Source organism: Phyllobates terribilis, unplaced genomic scaffold (assembly GCF_046119375.1).
Source record: "Phyllobates terribilis strain yellow unplaced genomic scaffold, ASM4611937v1 Scaffold_1__5_contigs__length_1240528914, whole genome shotgun sequence".
Classification (NCBI taxonomy): domain Eukaryota; kingdom Metazoa; phylum Chordata; class Amphibia; order Anura; family Dendrobatidae; genus Phyllobates; species Phyllobates terribilis.
Genome location: NW_027362761.1, coordinates 316,004,123 through 316,021,620, shown reverse-complemented (window position 1 = coordinate 316,021,620; position 17,498 = coordinate 316,004,123). Strand labels below are relative to the sequence as shown.

The following is a 17,498-nucleotide window of genomic DNA, read 5'->3' as shown; positions in this document are numbered from 1 at the left end:
TGCCCACGACGCGTTTTTTAAGCGTTTAAGCAGCGGCAATTCCGCTGCGGAAAAGTTTAAAAAACGCATGGTAGAAGGTCTGCCATGTTCCCAATGATAATCCGCATGTGCTGTGCACATGCTGCGGAAAAAAAACGCAGCACTTCCAATTATTTCGCTGAAGCGCTGCGTTTTCGCCGCCATTGACTTGCATTGGAAAGCATGGATTACGCATCACTGCATCTGTACATGCGGAATCCTGCGTTTCAATGTGCGGATGGTACCCAGGTCTGGAAGAGAGGAGACTCTCCTCCGGACCCGGGTACCATAGAACCTGTAAAAAAAAGAATAAAATAAAAAATAAATATTATACTTACCTTCTGATGACCCCCGGTCTCCTGCTCTTCACTTGCCGGCAGCTCGCGGTGGACTGAAGGACCTGCGCTGACGTCATTTAGTCATGTGATGGCAGGTCCTTCAGTGTATCGCGAGCTGCCGGCAAGCCAGGACGGATCGAATAAAGACTCCGGGGGACATCAGAAGGCAAGTATATTTTTTTTTTTACCATTCTTTACGGTCACACTATATAAATCCATGCCGGGTGCATGGATTTATATAGTGTGACCAAGTTGTCAAGCACTTTTCCAAGTGATGCTAAAAATCGCTTGGAAAGCGCTCGTCAACCCGCATGCGGAAGTGCATGTGAAGAACGCTTCACATCCGCTTGTCCCCGGCAGGAAAAACGCATGTACAATCCGCATGCATTTCTGCCAGGGAGATGCAGAAACGCTCAGGAAAAAATCTTGAGCATTTCTGCATTGTGGGCACATAGCCTTAGAATGTCTAGTCTAAAGCCCTGAATACACAGACTTATGTTGGCCATACCTGCAGATGTCGATGGGTTTGATGACACTAATGTTTACGGAGGCCCTGGACAATTATCAGGGGCGTTAAGGATCCAGCATGTCCAAATTGTGACTGATGAACCTTTTGTTCTCCTGGAGATAGTCACCAGAGATGTATTTCCCGAGAGCTACTGCCAGACAAGTGCGCTCAGAGTGACTGCAGACTTATCTCTTTAGACCAGACAACCCTTTTAAATGGGTACTCCAGGGAGATGTAACATTTTTGTACGGTTCCTGCCCTCCTACATTAAAGAGGAGATGTCCAGTGCAGTTCTATGATCTTTATAATCATTGTAATTCTGTGTGACAGGATCTGCTCCTCACTGCTTCCCCCTCCTGGCTCATTACATCATACACTAGTGTGAATTACAAGGGGTATAAAAATAATTTAAGCACATTGGGCATCTCCTCTTTATAGTGTATGAGTGGAGGAACAGTACAAATTTTTTTTTTTTATCTCCCTGGAGTACCCCTTTAATACACTGCTCAAAAAAAAAAAAATAACACATCCTAGATCTCAATGAATGAAATATTCTCATTGAATACTTTGTTCGGTACAAAGTTGAATGTGCTGACAACAAAATCACACAAAAATCATCAATAGAAATAAAATTTATTAACCAATGGTGGATGGAGCGAGACATGATGTCCCAGATGTGCTCAATCGGATTCAGGTCTGTGGAACGGGGGGGCCAGTCCCTAGCTTCAATGGCTTCATCTTGCAGGAACTGCTGACACACTCCAGCCACATGAGGTCTGGCATTGTCCTGCATTAGGAGGAACCCAGGGCCAACCGCACGAGTATATGGTCTCACAAGGGGTCTGAGGATTTCATCTCGGTACCTAATGGCAGTCAGGCTACCTCTGGCGAGCACATGGAGCGCAGTGCGGCCCTCCAAAGAAATGCCACCCCACACCATTACTGACCCACTGCCAAACAGGTCATGCTGAAGGATGTTGCAGGCAGATCGCTCTCCACGGTCTCCACTCTGTCACATGAGCTCAGTGTGAACCTGCTTTCATCTGTGAAGAGCACAGGGCGCCAGTGGCGACTTTGCCAATCCTGGCGTTCTGTGGCAAATGCCAAGCGTCCAGCATGGTGGTGGGCTGTGAGCACAAACCACATCTGTGGACGTTGGGCCCTCATACCACTCTCATGGAGTCGGTTTCTAACCGTTTGAGCAGACGCATGCACATTTGTGGCCTGCTGGAGGTCTTTTTGCAGGGCTCTGGAAGTGCTCCTCCTGTTCCTCCTTGCACAAAGGCGGAGGTAGGAGGTCCTGCTGCTGGGTCGTTGCCCTTCTACGGCCCCCTCCACGTCTCCTGGTGTACTGGCCTGTCTCCTGGTAGCGCCTCCAGCCTCTGGACACTAAGCTGACAGACACAGCAAACCTTCTTGCACAGTTCGCATTGATGTGCAATCCTGGATGAGCTGCACTACCTGAGCAACTTCTGTGGGTTGTAGAGTCCGTCTCATGCTACCACAAGTGTGAAAGCACAACCAACATTCAGAAGTGACCAAAACATCAGCCAGAGAGCATTGGTACCGAGTTGTGGTCTGTGGTCCCCACCTGCAGAACCACTCCTTTATTGAGTGTCTTGATAATTGCCAATAATTTCCATCTATTGTCTATTCTATTTGCACAACAGCATGTGAAATTGATTGTCAATCAGTGTTGCTTCCTAAGTGGACAGTTTGATTTCACAGAAGTTTGATTTACTTGGAGTTATATTCTGTTTGAGTGTTCCCTTTATTCTTTTGAGCAGTGTATGTACTGGATATGTTATATATCTTGACTGTTTTTTTTTTCTGCATCATGTCTTTCTTGTAACTTATCATATGTTATATTTGTATGTCTTTTTGATATTTTCAATTAAAGAAATAGTGTTTTTGATTAAAATGAGAGAAATCTTTTATATTGGATAATTTGGTGTATTTTCAGATTCTCAATTATTAAAATGCCAAGTATTTTTCCACCACTGTTAGGTTTATATAAAAAAAAAAAAAAAAAAAAAAAAAGGTGTGTCAAAAGGTTGGCACATTACGTTTTTGAACAAAGCTGCATCTAATTGTAGCACAAGTTGCAGAAAAGGTCTAGAAAAACAAACAAACAAATATGGTGCTAGTCATGAAAGTTTTCTTGTGACACTTGAAAACGACAGTTACTCTGTTGCATAAATCAATAGTACGTATATTACAGTTGCTTACTTTCATATTTCAGGCAAATCTGTTTCTCTTACTACCAGGACTGATCAATCTCAAAATTCTCAGTCCACGGGTAAAATCTGTATTCAGTGAAGACAGACTGTTACATTACTGATCTAGGATCTTGTCAGAAGTTAGTGCCATCTCCTAAGTAGATGGGAGGAGCTTTGCTTCTAGCTCCTCCCACCTACATAGAATCTTAGAGGAAGCAACTGCAATCTCCGTAATGTAACCCAAATACAATTCAGTGAATACAGGTTTCACCGGGGAATTGAGAATTTAGAGAAAGAATGATCAGTCCAGGAGAATAAAGAAGCAGAGCTCTTTGCTTATTTTCATGCGTTCTACTGACTTATGTAATAAAAATTAGACCAATTTAAACCAGTGACAAGAAAAGTGCAGCCTTCGTTATCATACAAAAAACCCTAAAAGAAATATACTGGAATACAATTTGGTGTGCATGCAGCCTGTAAGCACATGTTGACACTGGTCACTAAACAGACAAAACCCTAGAAAAAAACATAAGTGAACACCCTGCAGTAAATAGATATATAGCAATAGTGTACGAAAATATAGGGTGCTTAGTTAACATAATTTTGATTAAAAAAAAATGTAAAAGTCATCCCACCAAGTCACAGTGACTTTATTTGGTGCAGTCCTAACCTCCTAATATTAAATTCTTACCATTTGTCAAGTGACATGCATGTGGATAAGTGATGGAATAGCTTTTAATTTTTTTTTTTTTTTTTTTTTTATCATCAAAATTATGTAAAAGCCATCCCACCACTTATCAACAAGCACGACACTTGACAAATGGTAAGAATAATATTAGGAGGTTAGGACTGCACCAAATAAAGTCACCATTACGCGGTGGGATGGCTTTTACATTTTTGTTTAGCAAAATTATGTTAACTAAACACCCTATATTATTTTAATGCCCAATGCTGTTTATTTACTGCAGGGTATTTGCTTTTTGTGTTTCTTTACGTTATCTCATACAGTAGCTTCACCCCAGTCAAGCAAGGCATTTATACAAGTAACTACGTTTAAAATTTAATTCAAGGACTACCTTGGAATTTAACATGATTTCTGGAGCTCGGTACCAACGAGTGGCCACATATTCTGTCAGAAATCCAGTGTGGTCATGATCTGGGTCTGCAACACGTGCCAATCCAAAATCACAGATCTGTTCAAGGAAAAAATAAATTAACTAAATGACAAAGTATTAAACCCCAACTGTGGGAAAGAGGATAAGTATTGCTTATGTGTGGGTCATGATTGTCAAACATTTTAATAATGTTTGAGGGGAGTGTGTAAATATATACACATAGACACACACACACACCCCTATATTGTGCTTTTTTAATACATACTCAATTCAAAAACTGATTCAACATATTTGGTATTGCAGTGTCCATAAAAAGTTCAAATAAAATTATTCAATTGATATAAAAAAGAAAACTTAACACTAGAATTGCATTTTTTTTTTACTCAACGCATTTCTACCCCCAAGGATGCAAGAGAGCAGTCAAAACATTGCATGCATTCCAAAGTTTACACGAAACAAAACAAAAAAAAAAACAATCCATCACACAGGTCCATTAACAGAAAAAAAGTTATATTGCTCAAAAGTATGCGATATTCATATTCCAAATAAAATAATTAATTCAAACCTACAATCTGTCCTGCAAAAATATAAGCCCTCATACGGCTATGTCGATGGAAAAAAAAATATGTTTCATGGAAGAAGGGGACACAAAAAAAACAAAAAAAAACAAAACAAAACAAAAAAAAAAAAGAGTCATGAAGGAGTTCTAGTATACAGACTACTACCAGTCAGACGGAAGCCATCTGATTAATATGGACACTTAATATGTACATTAGGACTTTTCCTGGAGTATGCAGTAAACATTTAAAAAAAAATAAAAAAAAATGAGCTGTTAGTGGGACCTTTTCTTTTGTGAAATTTTTCAACTTTTCTAAACCACTAATACATGTTCCACTACGCTATTAAAGGGGTTGTCCTGTCTTCTGATTAAAGTCTGCAGTCACTATATATGACTGCATACTCAAGAATCCTTACAGTGTGCACACCACACGTGACATGCAATTTGCATTCTTAGAGTCACGTTGTGATTAGACGAGCTTCAATTTTATTGAGCAAGCACATTAAATTAGCACGTGCCCGCATGTATGCAAATAATACACTTGAGGTCAAGTGACCACCCACTTTCACCAGCGAATCCTGACAGTATGCGGTCCGCATTATTCAGAAGTTCACAGAGAGAATGCAGACTTTCATCAGAAGACTGGACAACCCCTTTAACTACGGAGACTGCACACCTCTAAAAGCCCAGGTGACCTAAAACTAAATAATTTTCCGTTCACATCAGAAAATCTGATAGAATCTGTCAGTGACAAAAATTGCAGCATGCCACGATTTCACTTTGAAATAGCATGCCACACACCCATTCAAGTCTATGGGTGCGTGGAAAACACCAGACTGCACTTGGATGACATCTGAGAGCAGTCTGATTTCCACAGAATCGAGATGGGGAAGTTTTGTTCTCATCTCCTCAATGTGCTCAGATTCGCTCATTCGAGAGAATCGGATCACACTATACTGATCAGAGCATCATTTGCATAATCAGCGCTATTCCCTCGAATGAGTGAATCTATGGCCGTTTGACCATAAAGTAAAACTGGAGAAACACTGGTGGTATTCCCTTCCTACGTACCACCGCCAACCGCCCCCCCCCCCCAAAAGTTAAACTACCCTTAAAAAATAAACAAAAAGTAGCAGCACACAAACCTTGAGATCACAGGTAGTGTTAAGAAGCAAGTTTGATGGTTTAAGATCACGATGTAAAACATTGGCTGAGTGAATGTACTTCAGGCCTCTCAGAATTTGGTACAGAAAATAACAAATGTGGTCATTGCTAAGGTGCTGGGTCTTCAAAAGCTTGTACAGATCAGTTTCCATAAGGTCCTGAACGATGTACCTGAAGGTATTAATGTAAGGTAAATTGGGCCTTTTCTCCTGTGCAATTAAATTGAAAGGATTAACATTCTGAAAACCGGGAGCCACAGGTCTGAAACGGCTATTTTAAAAAGGGCTCTCTCATCATAGGCAACCCCTTACATAATGTGGTCAATGGGAGCATTGCTGATCCAGCAAACTGCTGACATTACAGGAGAAAGGTGCAGCCAACCAGGTACTTCTACAGGAAAGAAAACATAGCATTACATGGCAGCAATTCAGATGATGGCCATTCTTGTAACACAAGACCACCTCAAGTCTGGAAGCCAAACACACAACAGTTTTCCATTTTGTCTCAGTTGGAGAAAAGGAGGAGTGGGGGGGGGTCTCTATGTAATTCAGATCCCCTAAATAACATTGACAGAGATATTCAAGAGACAACCCTAAAAAGTAGTGTTTTAGGGCTTACGGTACATAAAATATACCAGTAACCTGGTTTGCTCTGTTTCAGGAGTGTACACAGCGTGGACTGTGTCTGCTATTCACTGGGCATTAAATCCAGAAGGTCTTTTGAAAGTACTCATCGTTAGTCTGAGGCTGCCCTTTTTATTTAAGAAAAGAACAGGCAGCCTCAGACTAGTGAATTTTCTAACCACAATATAAAAAAAAAAAAAAAAAAAAAAAAAAAAAAAAAAAAAAAAGACAATTGTCCCATAGATTCTTAGCCTCTAGTAAAAGCCTCAATGCATTTCCCTGTTCCTGGTTCCTCAGGAGGCTGATATATAGTGGAGGGGTGAGTCTTATAGTCTGAATACTATATACCTGTATATACTGAATGGCTGTGCATGGTGGGAGTTGTGGGGGAGCGGCAGTGGGGGGAGGGGATCAGCGTGGCACAGGTGGCAGCAGCCACCTGCTGCAGCCTACACTGTGCCTGCTACTAAAGTAAATTAATATTCCCTGCTCCCCACGCCCATGGGCGTGGAGAGAAATGAATATTAATTTTCCTTAATAGTCGGCACACTGTATCACAGCGCGGCTCCTCTGCTGCCGCTCTGCGGTCTGTGTGCTCGCTATTAAAGCTCATGAATATTCGCTACAACACACTCCCATGGGTTGCAGCGAATATTCATGGTCTTTAATAGCAGGCACATTGACAGCAGAGCAGCAGCAGGAGCCGGGCTGCGGTACAGTGTGCTGGCTATTGAAGAGACTGAATGGTCACTGCTCCCCATGCAGAGTCCTGTCGCAGGGAGCAGTGACTATTCCAGCACAGCATCTCACTGTGTGAGGGCGCATGGCAGCTATGCCATGCGCGCCCTGCCATGTGCGGCTCACACAGTGAGTGTCGGCAGCAGAGCGGAAAAGCGCTGGAGGAGAGGAGGTACAATTAATTTTTTTTGTGGCAGCGTGATGGGTGATCAACGGGTGCCATGCATCCCAGGATGGGGCGGGGGATCCAGGGGTGCCATGCATCCCATGATGGGGATGGGGGGGGGGGGGGGGTGGCGGGGTAATCAAGGTGTGCCATGCGTCCCAGGATGGAATGGGCGCCACGTATACCAGGAAGGAGGAGCCATACATACCAAGATGGAGGATATTAACAGAATTGGGGGACATTACCCAAATACCAGTGTCAGCAGCAGACCCCCTCCCCCATAACAGGGCTTCATGACCACATTTTTTGCTTACATTTTTTCCCCCCTATTTTCCTCCTCTAAAACCGTAGTCCGATGCGTCTTATAGACCAAAAAATACGGTGATAGATTGTTGAAACACATATCTGATAGATATGACCGCAATGATGCCAGTTCAAACAGATAACGAGGGCTGGGACCCATCCCAGACCTCATCATCAGTTTGAACATCGGCCTCCTGAGGATACGCGTCAAGGCTTTTACTAGAAGCCAAGAATCTATGGGACAATTGTTCAAGATCATCTACTTGCAAGACTGGTGGGATATCTCTTTTAGGACTATTTATCTGCATCTGAGAAGTCTCCTATCAATCATTATTCTACTGCTATGTGATTTTTCAGTGTTTGTTATCTGATTTAAGTTGCACCGGATTGTGATGCAACACATACCCTAAATCTATACTATGTGCCCATGATGCAGATTTGAAGCAGAAATTTCCTGAGCCTTTTTTTCCTACCTCTCCCTGGAAGAAAAAACGCATGCGGATTATACATACTTTTTTTCAAGCGATTTTGAGCATCACTCAAATGCATTTGGAAAAGGGCTAGACAATATAAGTTGGTCATGCATGGATTTATATTGTGTGACCAACTTATGAGAACTCTGCTTTCAAATTGTGCATCTATAGTATATTAAAAAAAACAAAACAAGAAAAACCTTATACTCACCTCTCCGGCGGCCCCCGGTCTCCTCCCGACGGCAATCCTCTCTCCTCGGTGGCCCGTGTTGTACTGCCAGGACCTGCGGTGACGTCATTTATCAGCTGATGGTCACGCGACCATCACCTGACCGCTGACGTCAGCGGTCGCGTGACCATCAGCTGATAAATGACGTCACCGCAGGTCCTGGCAGTACACCACGGGCCACTGAGGAGAGAGGATTGCCGTCGGGAGGAGACCGGGGGCCGCCGGAGAGGTGAGTATGAATAATTTTTTTTATTTTTTACTTTAGAATTCTTTAACTTGCGGGTACGATGGTCAGATGAGAGGAGTAGCAGTCTCCTTTTCTCCCGACCCAGGTACCATGGATAGCCTTTAATGTGTGTTACACAGTAGGGACCTATAAGGAGACCCATCTCTCGTTTTTATAGATGCACTTTTTAAACTGTCACTTTCTCAGGCTACTTGCATTCATGTGGAAGGTCTGATATCTGTGATTGTCTGATCCACTATTTTCAATTATAGGGGGTATACCCCTTACAGGTCTATTGACACATCTATCTATATAAATAAAAATGTAAATGTTCATTTGTTCAAAGTCTTAAATCTCCGAAAGTTCTTCACTGATTGCTTTGAAATTTTGACAACGTTGCATTCGAATACACGCATGTTTTTATATACCTACTATGTTTTCATATACCAGCTGTGCGTGCTCTCTTTTCTTTATTTTCCATTTAACCAGACTGAGCCACAGCAACGTGTGGCCGAGTACAGCTAGTTATATTAGAAAATGTTCTACTTTTATTTATTTATTTTTTTAAAAAGTGCAACTTTAAAAGTTAAGGGCCCCATACACATTAGACAACGGTAAGTCAAACCTGCTATTTTTGGCGTGATCAGGCAAATACATAGTTTGTAAACGATTGATCATCTGATAAAAAGGCTAATGTGTATAGTTAGCTATAGTAAAAGACTGAAATGCTATGTTCAGTGCATGCACGTACATTTGAAGCCGCTGCATTAAACATCTCACTAAGGATAGTAAGAAAGACTGCCTCAGTCATGGAGTGTTGCATACTAAAATTGCATTGTACAATAACTTTATTTACAGCCAACTATCACGTAATCCAAGATGATTTAATGCAGTATGAAAACCATCATTCATCACTGATGCACAAAAACATAGCTACAACATGAGACACAACCACTGGATGTTTGTGTGTGCGACAGAAGCAAACTGATTCTAATGCAAGGAAACCTTGTAAACAATACCTTCACATAAATAAACCTATTTATAGTGTATATAAAGAACAGGGAAAAAGAATTGTCAGCAGCACATGTAATAAAGGATACACATCTTTCATCTGCTCAATGGTTGGGGCTCGAATAATGTCATTTATCCCAATAATATTCTCATGTTTAAAGCGCAGCAGGATTTTAATCTCCCTCAATGTTCTCTGGCAATACGTTTGATGCTCAAAGGGGCTGATTTTCTTGATAGCAACTCGTACTTTGTTCACGTTGTCATATGCAGAACTAAAAAAAATAAATAAGGGGGAAAACAAGAATCACTGAAATATTCATAATTTTTAAATAGCAAAAGGAATTTGAGGCAAACATTTCATACGTTTCAAGAATCCATAACAGTTTCCTGGCACCTCTCTAAATAATTGTTAAAGGGTCATTATCAATCACAGTCATACTGTAACACGAAATTTATTATGACCTGTAAGTAGTTTACCATTAGAAATGTGAAGCTCACATGTGCTATACAGTCAAGTTTTCATAGGCGACGGTGACACTCAAATAATTGGAGGTATGGACATAATTGATATCGGCGCTCACACTGAGCTGGTCTCTGGTATCAGGAGTGTAGCAGAATCCTAGATTTACTTAGTCCTCATTCAGGGGTTTGTTTTTCACATACAGTGGGGAAAATAAGTATTGCTGATTTTGCAAGTTTTCCCATCTACAAAGAACAGAGATCTGTAATTTTTATTGTAGGTACACTTCACCTGTGAGACCGAATCTTTAAAAAAACGCCGTCGGATCGGGGTCCCAGATACAGGAGGTTGGTGGCGGCTGCAGGGGTAACAGGGAGATGCTGCGGGCCCCGTCCTCAGAAGAATCGTCGCTGATTCAGGGCGGTGGTGGAGGGGGGGGGGGGGGGGGGGGGGGAATCACACATACCAGAGATTGGAGGCGGCTGCGGAAGGAGTAGGGCAATGCTGCTGGGCCCCGTCCTCAGACGTGTCGCTGATTCAAGGTGGTGGTGGAAGCGGGGCGATGCTGCGGCCCAGTCCTCAGAAGTCGGCGGTGAGCGGAGGCAAGGTTCCCTATCCCATACACAGCCCTGCGCTTCGGAAGATCTCGATCTGCGCATGCTCCAGCGACCATTTTGCCGAAGCACAGCGCAGGACTGTGTACGGGATAGGGAACCTCGCCTCCGCTCACCACCGACTTCTGAGGACTGGGCCGTAGTATAGCCCCGCTGCTACCGCCGCCACCACGGCCTTGAATCAGCAACACTTCTTCTGAGGCCAGTGCCCACAGCATCGCCCGACTCCTGCCGCAGCTGCCTGCCGGAAAGGGGTTGTTGGCCAAAATCGCACAATATATGAACCCATCCATCCTCCCTTCTATCCGGTGCAGTTGTCCTGTCCCCCTCTGCAGAAAAATACCCCAGAAGTATGTTTCCCCCACCATGCTTCACGGTTGGGACGGTGTTCTTGGGGTTGCACTCCTTCCTCCAAACACAGCGAGTGGAGTTGATACCAAAAGTTCTATTTTGGTCTTATCTGACCACATGATCTTCTGCCACACTTTCTCTGGATCATCCATATGGTCATTGGATTGGCTAACTTCAAATGGGCCTGGACATGTGCTGGCGTGAGCAGGGAGACCTTGCGTGCCCTGCAGGATTTTAATCCATGATGGTGTAGTGTGTTACTAACAGTATTGTTTGAGACCGTGATGCCAGCTCTCTTCAGGCCATTTGACCAGGTCCTCCCGTGTAGTTCTGGGTTTGATTCCTGACCTCTCAGAATCATCCTTACACTACGAGGCAAGATCTTGCATCGAACCCCTGACCGAGGAAGACTGACAGTCATCTTGTGTTTCTTCCATTTTCTAATAATTGTGCCAACAGTTGCCTTCTCAACAAGCAGCTTGCCTATTGTCCTGTAACCCATCCCAGCCTTGTGCAGGTCTACAATTTTGTCCCTGCTGTCCTTAGACAGCTCTTTGGTCTTGGCTATGGTGGAGAGGTTGGAGTGTGATTGAGTGTATGGACAGGTGTCTTTTATACAGGAAACGAGTTCAAACAGCTGCATTTAGTATAGGTAAAGAGTGCAGAATAGGAAGGCTTCTTAAAGAAAAGCCAACAGGTCTGAGAGAGCCAGAATTCTTGTTGGTTGGTGATCAAATACATATTTCATCCAATAAAATTCAATTTAATTAAGTAAAAATCATACAATGTGATTTTCTGGTTTATATTTATCTCACAGTTGAAGTGTACGAACGATAAAAATTACAGACCTCTCCATTCTTTGTAGGTGGGTAAACTTGCAAAATCGGCAGTACATCAAAATACTTATTTTGACCACTGTACTGTTCTACACTCTTTTGTCCTGATTGAATTGTAAAACCACCTTTTTTAAATCTGCACAGGTCAATTCTTTCAGCGCTTTTTACCCACAGAAATCAATTTGAAAGTGAAACAGTGCAACAGCGTTTTTCGCAGCATTTTTGAAGAACAAAACTAACTTTCATAAGCATGTAGTATAGTCAAAGCACACATTATCCACCCAAAACCATTTAAGAATAAAAAGGCAGAGAAAAACTGCTGAAAATGGGAGTTATGAACGTAGCATTTTAACTGCAGAGAGCAGGTTTTGGCTGCAGAGAAAACTCAGCAAAAACACTAAGTGTGAACAATCAGGGCTGTGGAGTTGGAGTCCACTTTGGTGGCGTCGGAATCAGTCTGTATAAAATGGACCAACTCCTAAAATATATAATAAATGGAGTACTGTAGTTCAATGCAGTTTGTGGGGAATATTTTTTCATAAGAATTTGGGAAAGTTATGAAATGTCCTATAAATGTCTGTCCTATTCCTGATCTAAGTGTCTAGACTCTTAGCTGAGATGAATCTGTGCTACAGTAAATTTATCACTTAAACATGAGCCATGTATGAGGGAGTCAGAGTCGTGGAGTCAGTGTCATGGAAATTGAGGAGTTGGCGGTTGGGCTTACAGACTCCACAGGCCTGGTGAACATAGCCTTAGTCTTAAGGTAAGAAAAGCACAATTTCACACAAACAACCCGATCATGGGTCTGATCATAGAGTTATAATGGGCCTATAGAATGCTGTTAGTTTATAACTTGTGGTTAGGTATAATGAATCCCGATTCATTCCAATAATATATGAGCAGTAATGCGAAATCAGCCTTTCGCCACTAATTACTACTGCACTACAACATTTAAAGGGGAACCGGTCATCAGATTCATACTGCCTTATGCTTATCAGCTGAGAGAGTCCCCAACACAAATTTTTTAAAGTAGGTTTCGGTTAGTGTCCGATTTCAACTGCTCATGACTTTGGCAGTATTAATCTGATGACAGTTTCCCCTTTAGCCCCTATCCATAGCATAGGGAAGAAATGATAAAGCCCCCATTGATCACTAGCACATAATACGGTAGTGTAGAGGGGTTAAATGAAGTAGTAGTAGAGTGCATTTCAGTTCTACTGCACCAGAGCATGGGATCAGATGGTAATGCAAGTTTAGTTCAGTAGAACAGCGGATATATTTTGCAAACTACAGAAAATGCATTAATCTTAAAGAAAAAAATAAATGTAACAGTTACAGGCATATAAACTGGTGTGTAAATTATATGTTTGGTGCAATAAGCTAAAAAGTAAGCCAGCAGCATGTCTATATAATCACTATGGCAATCAAATGTCTCTGCTATGTGATTAATCTGGATCTATAGTGTAATCCGATCTGTCCTACATGATTTATCTACAGCTAGTCAAGGTCTTTTCTCCCTTTAAGGCTGCGTGCACACGATGCGTTTTTCATGCGTTTATGCTGCGGAATTTCCGCAGCGGAAACGCATCAAAAACGCATGGTAATCCGCACCCCATGGTCCCCAATGACATTCCGCAATGTCAATGCACATGCTGCGGATTTTTCCACAGCGTTTCTGCAGCGCAAATAAATACGCAGCATGTTCATTAATTTTGCGGAAGCGCCGCCATTGACTTGCATTGAGACGCATAATATCCGCGTCTGTACATTTGTACAAGCGGATAACATGCGTCTCAATGTGCGGATGGTACCCAGTTCTGGAGGAGAGAAGACTCTCATCCAGATCTGGGTACCATTGTACCTGTATAAAAAAAGAATAAAATAAATAAAGTTTATATTCACCTGTCCGGTGGCTTCTCTCTGCTTGCCGGCAGCGCTTCTCCTTCCAGGACCTGAGATGACGTCGCGGTCATGTGACCGCAGGCTGTCTCGCGATGTGCCGGCAACCCGGAAGAAGCCAGGACGAGCGCTGCAGCACACGCCGGGGCATCGGGGGTGAGTATACCTTTATTTTTTTTATTTTTACAGTCACACTGTATAAATCCATGCCGTTTGCATGGATTTATACAGTGTGACCTAGTTGTCAAGCACTTTCCAAGTGATGCTATCGCCTGGAAAGTGCTTGTCAGTCCGCATGCGGAAACACATGCGTTAACGCATGTGGGTACGCATGTATTCCGCAGGAAAAACGCATGCACAATCTGCATGCGTTTTTTCTGCCAGGGAGATGCAGAAATTTTCTGCTTCATTTCTGCATCGTGGGCACATAGCCTAAGGCCACGACCCCACTATCCGTATTTGGTCAGTATTTTTTCTCAGGAGTGGGAGCCAAAACCAGGTGAGGAACAATCAGAGAAAAGGTATAATAGAAACAAGTCACCAATTCTGCATTTATCACCCACTCCTGGTTTTGTCTCCTACTTCTGAGAAAAAATACTGAACAAATACCGATAGTGGGGCCGTGGCCTAAAGCCCCGTCACACATAACGAGATCGCTAGCGAGATCGTTGATGCGTCACGGTTTTTGTGACGCAATAGCGATCTCGCTAGCGATCTCGTTATGTCTGACAGGTAGCAACGATCAGGCCCCTGCTGTGAGATCGCTGATCGTTACAAAGCTTCCTGGACCATTCCTGGGTCGTTGCGCTCCCGCTGGGCAGTGTGCATCGCTGTATTTGACACCTTATCGACGACCTCGTTAGCGATTCAGAACTGAGACAAGTAGGCGTGCATAAATTGGACTTTTCCGCGCCCCTCGTCCCCGATTGGTGGTCGCTACTGCGTCCTTGTTTTTCGGATCCCACCAGCGTTCTCCGGCTGTGACTCCACTTTGAAGAAATCAGACATCTTTAGCGAGGTAGGTATTGTTTGGGGTCTCAAATGAGTTTCCATTTTTAATTCATTTATAGGACATCTACCAATTATCTGCTATCATTGCTCTTCAGGGAGGGAGGGCTTGGCTTCTATCTGTATATATATGCTTTTGCATGGGCAGATATTTTAGGGGTCTCGTGCACACACACCCACACCGCACGTTTTTTGACACACTGTCCTGGCCAACCGCTTCAGAGTTTTTCACACGCCAATTAAAATGAAGCTCAAATCAATAGACTGTTGTTTTGGCCTGTTGCACACTTCACAACTTTCTTCGTCGACGTGATGCAATTACGTACTGTCCGCCTGGCTTCGTGGACTCTGTGGACCTAGCCAATGGGGAAGTGGAGCTCGGTGAATGGCGTGCAAACGATCCTGCAATTGCAGACCTTTAACCAGTGGAACATGGCAGAAACACCCATGATGCGAAGACCTGCTGCGACAACTACTGCCAGTATTTTAACGGTCCTGGTGCTGTTCCTTGGTAGCATCAGAACCTATAGTGGGCAACTACTCATGTTTCTACACTACTGACATTTCTGTACTGATGTGTCTAAAACTGTGTTCCACTATGCAAAAGTTTTGTTTCTCATTCTTTCAGTAGTAGCAGTAGTCACTGCAGTAAGCAGTCCATAATATATATATATACCCGTCTGACCGGAGACGCAGTAGCGATGTTAAACCAAGGCCGCCCAATCAGAACGCAGTAGCATCCACCAATCGGAGGGGAGGGGGCGCGGAAAAGTGATTTTATGCACACCTTTGTGACACAGTACAGTCCCTATCAAGGTGTGGATCGTTGAAATAGCTGCTGTGTGAAAGCGTCCCAACGACCGCCGAGATAGTTAGATCGCTGGGGCAGCCGAAATCGTTGGGAAGTTCTGCATGTTTGACAGCTCCCCAGCGATCCCAAAACCGTGACGCACTAACGATCTCGCTAGCAATCTCGTTATGTGTGACGGGGCCTTAAGTCTCAGTCTTGTGTGTAGGGCTATACAGCAAATTAATTCAGCTCAAATTCACTCCCTTTATATCAAGAAGTCAAACATTAGTTAGGGAAGGGTCACACCTTTAAGAGCCTCCATCAGGGGTTCAGGCACTACAGCAATAAGTCACCTACAGTATCCTAGTAGTCAGCACAGAGTTCTCCTTAGTAGTAGTCACAATGGTTTACACTTCCTCAAAAGAAATGTTTTAACATTCTGGAAGTTCTTGGGGACCAAGAGCAGCCCCACTGTAATTCTTGAGAAATTAAAGCAGGGGTTCATTCCCCCACAAATAAAATGGGTCATACTAAGATGCTCAGTGACTTTAAAGGGCACCTGTCAGCAGGATTGTGCTCAGTAAACTACATACACTGTCAGGCGGACGACATTACCCTGATTAATATACCTTGGTTGATTAAATCCGTCCTGTGGTTGTTGTGTAATCAGTTTGGAGATAATGATATGCTCGTGCTTCGGGGTGGCCTGTGGGGGGCGCACTATCTGGTGCTCTGCTTACATATTCATCTGTATGACAGCTAACCATGCTTTCACTGACCTGCCTCCTATTTTACGTAATGCATCTAGTAGTGCATATCATGTCCAAACTGAAATAAAAGATTACACAACAACTAGTGTTGAGAGAGTATGTTCTGTTCGAGTATGCTCGGGCCGAGCTCCGAGTATTTATAGCTGCTCGGTGATAAGGTTAAATCGCTCCCGTGTGCATGATTTGCAACTGTTTGGCAGTTTTATTACATGTGAGGAATGTGTAAGAAAGACATTCCTCACATATATTAAAGCTGTCAAACAGTTGCAAATCATGCACACGGGAGTGATTCAACCATATCACCGAGCAGCTATAAATACTAGGAGCTCGGCCCGAGCATACTCGGCGAAAGGGTTAACAGAACATACTCGCTCAACACTAACAACAACCAAAGGATGGATTTAATCAACCAAGGTATCATATTAATCAGTGTAATGTGGCTCATCTGACAGTGTATAGTTTACTGAGCACAATCCTGCTGACAGGTGCGCTTTAAAGGGAATCTCATCTCCACAAGTGCCATTTACCTGCAGATATGGTGCCAATCTAGAGCAAAATATTTAAGTGATGCCTGGCTGCTTTACTGGAACAGTGGCTACAGCGTGAAAGTGAAATTATATTCTACCTTTTAAGGGAACCAGTCAGCAGGATTTACCCCCATACACCAATTCCACAAATACATGTAATTTTTTAAACTGATTGCCAACATCCAATTGTTTAGTCAAAGTTCCCTTCACTTTGTCAGAAATTGCTAATATTGTGGTGTCACATATGCTAATGACCTTGATTAGTCCAAGAGTTGTGCGCTCATCGCTCTTGGCTTCGCACTGCACATGCCCTGGATCGCTCTCAGTGTTTCCCATCAGGTCTGCCCAGTACAGCACAAGAGTGTAATCTGCCAGCTCTTCTTTTTAGATCAAGATATCGGTTATAAAAAAAATTACCACTAAAAGTGCAGAGCTGGTCAAACTCTGTATAAGCTCTGTATAAGCTCTCGGCACTGCAGACTTGATGGGAAGCGCTTTAAGATCTGGGGCAAGTGCAGTGTGAAGGCAAAGATACTGGCATGTAGGCAGG

General features: G+C 43.1%; 1 protein-coding gene across 1 annotated transcript in view; it reads right to left on the bottom strand.

Moving 5' to 3' along the window:
• MAPK1 (mitogen-activated protein kinase 1) overlaps window positions 1-17,498 on the bottom strand; it is a 59,075-nt gene that overhangs the window by 11,318 nt on the left and 30,259 nt on the right. Inside the window, exons 2-4 of the mRNA XM_073675151.1 lie at window positions 9,780-9,962; window positions 5,903-6,092; window positions 4,160-4,276 (exon numbers count right to left, since the gene is read on the bottom strand). Of these exons, the coding sequence (XP_073531252.1) occupies window positions 4,160-4,276; window positions 5,903-6,092; window positions 9,780-9,962 (490 nt within the window). The remainder of the gene's footprint in view (window positions 1-4,159; window positions 4,277-5,902; window positions 6,093-9,779; window positions 9,963-17,498) is intronic.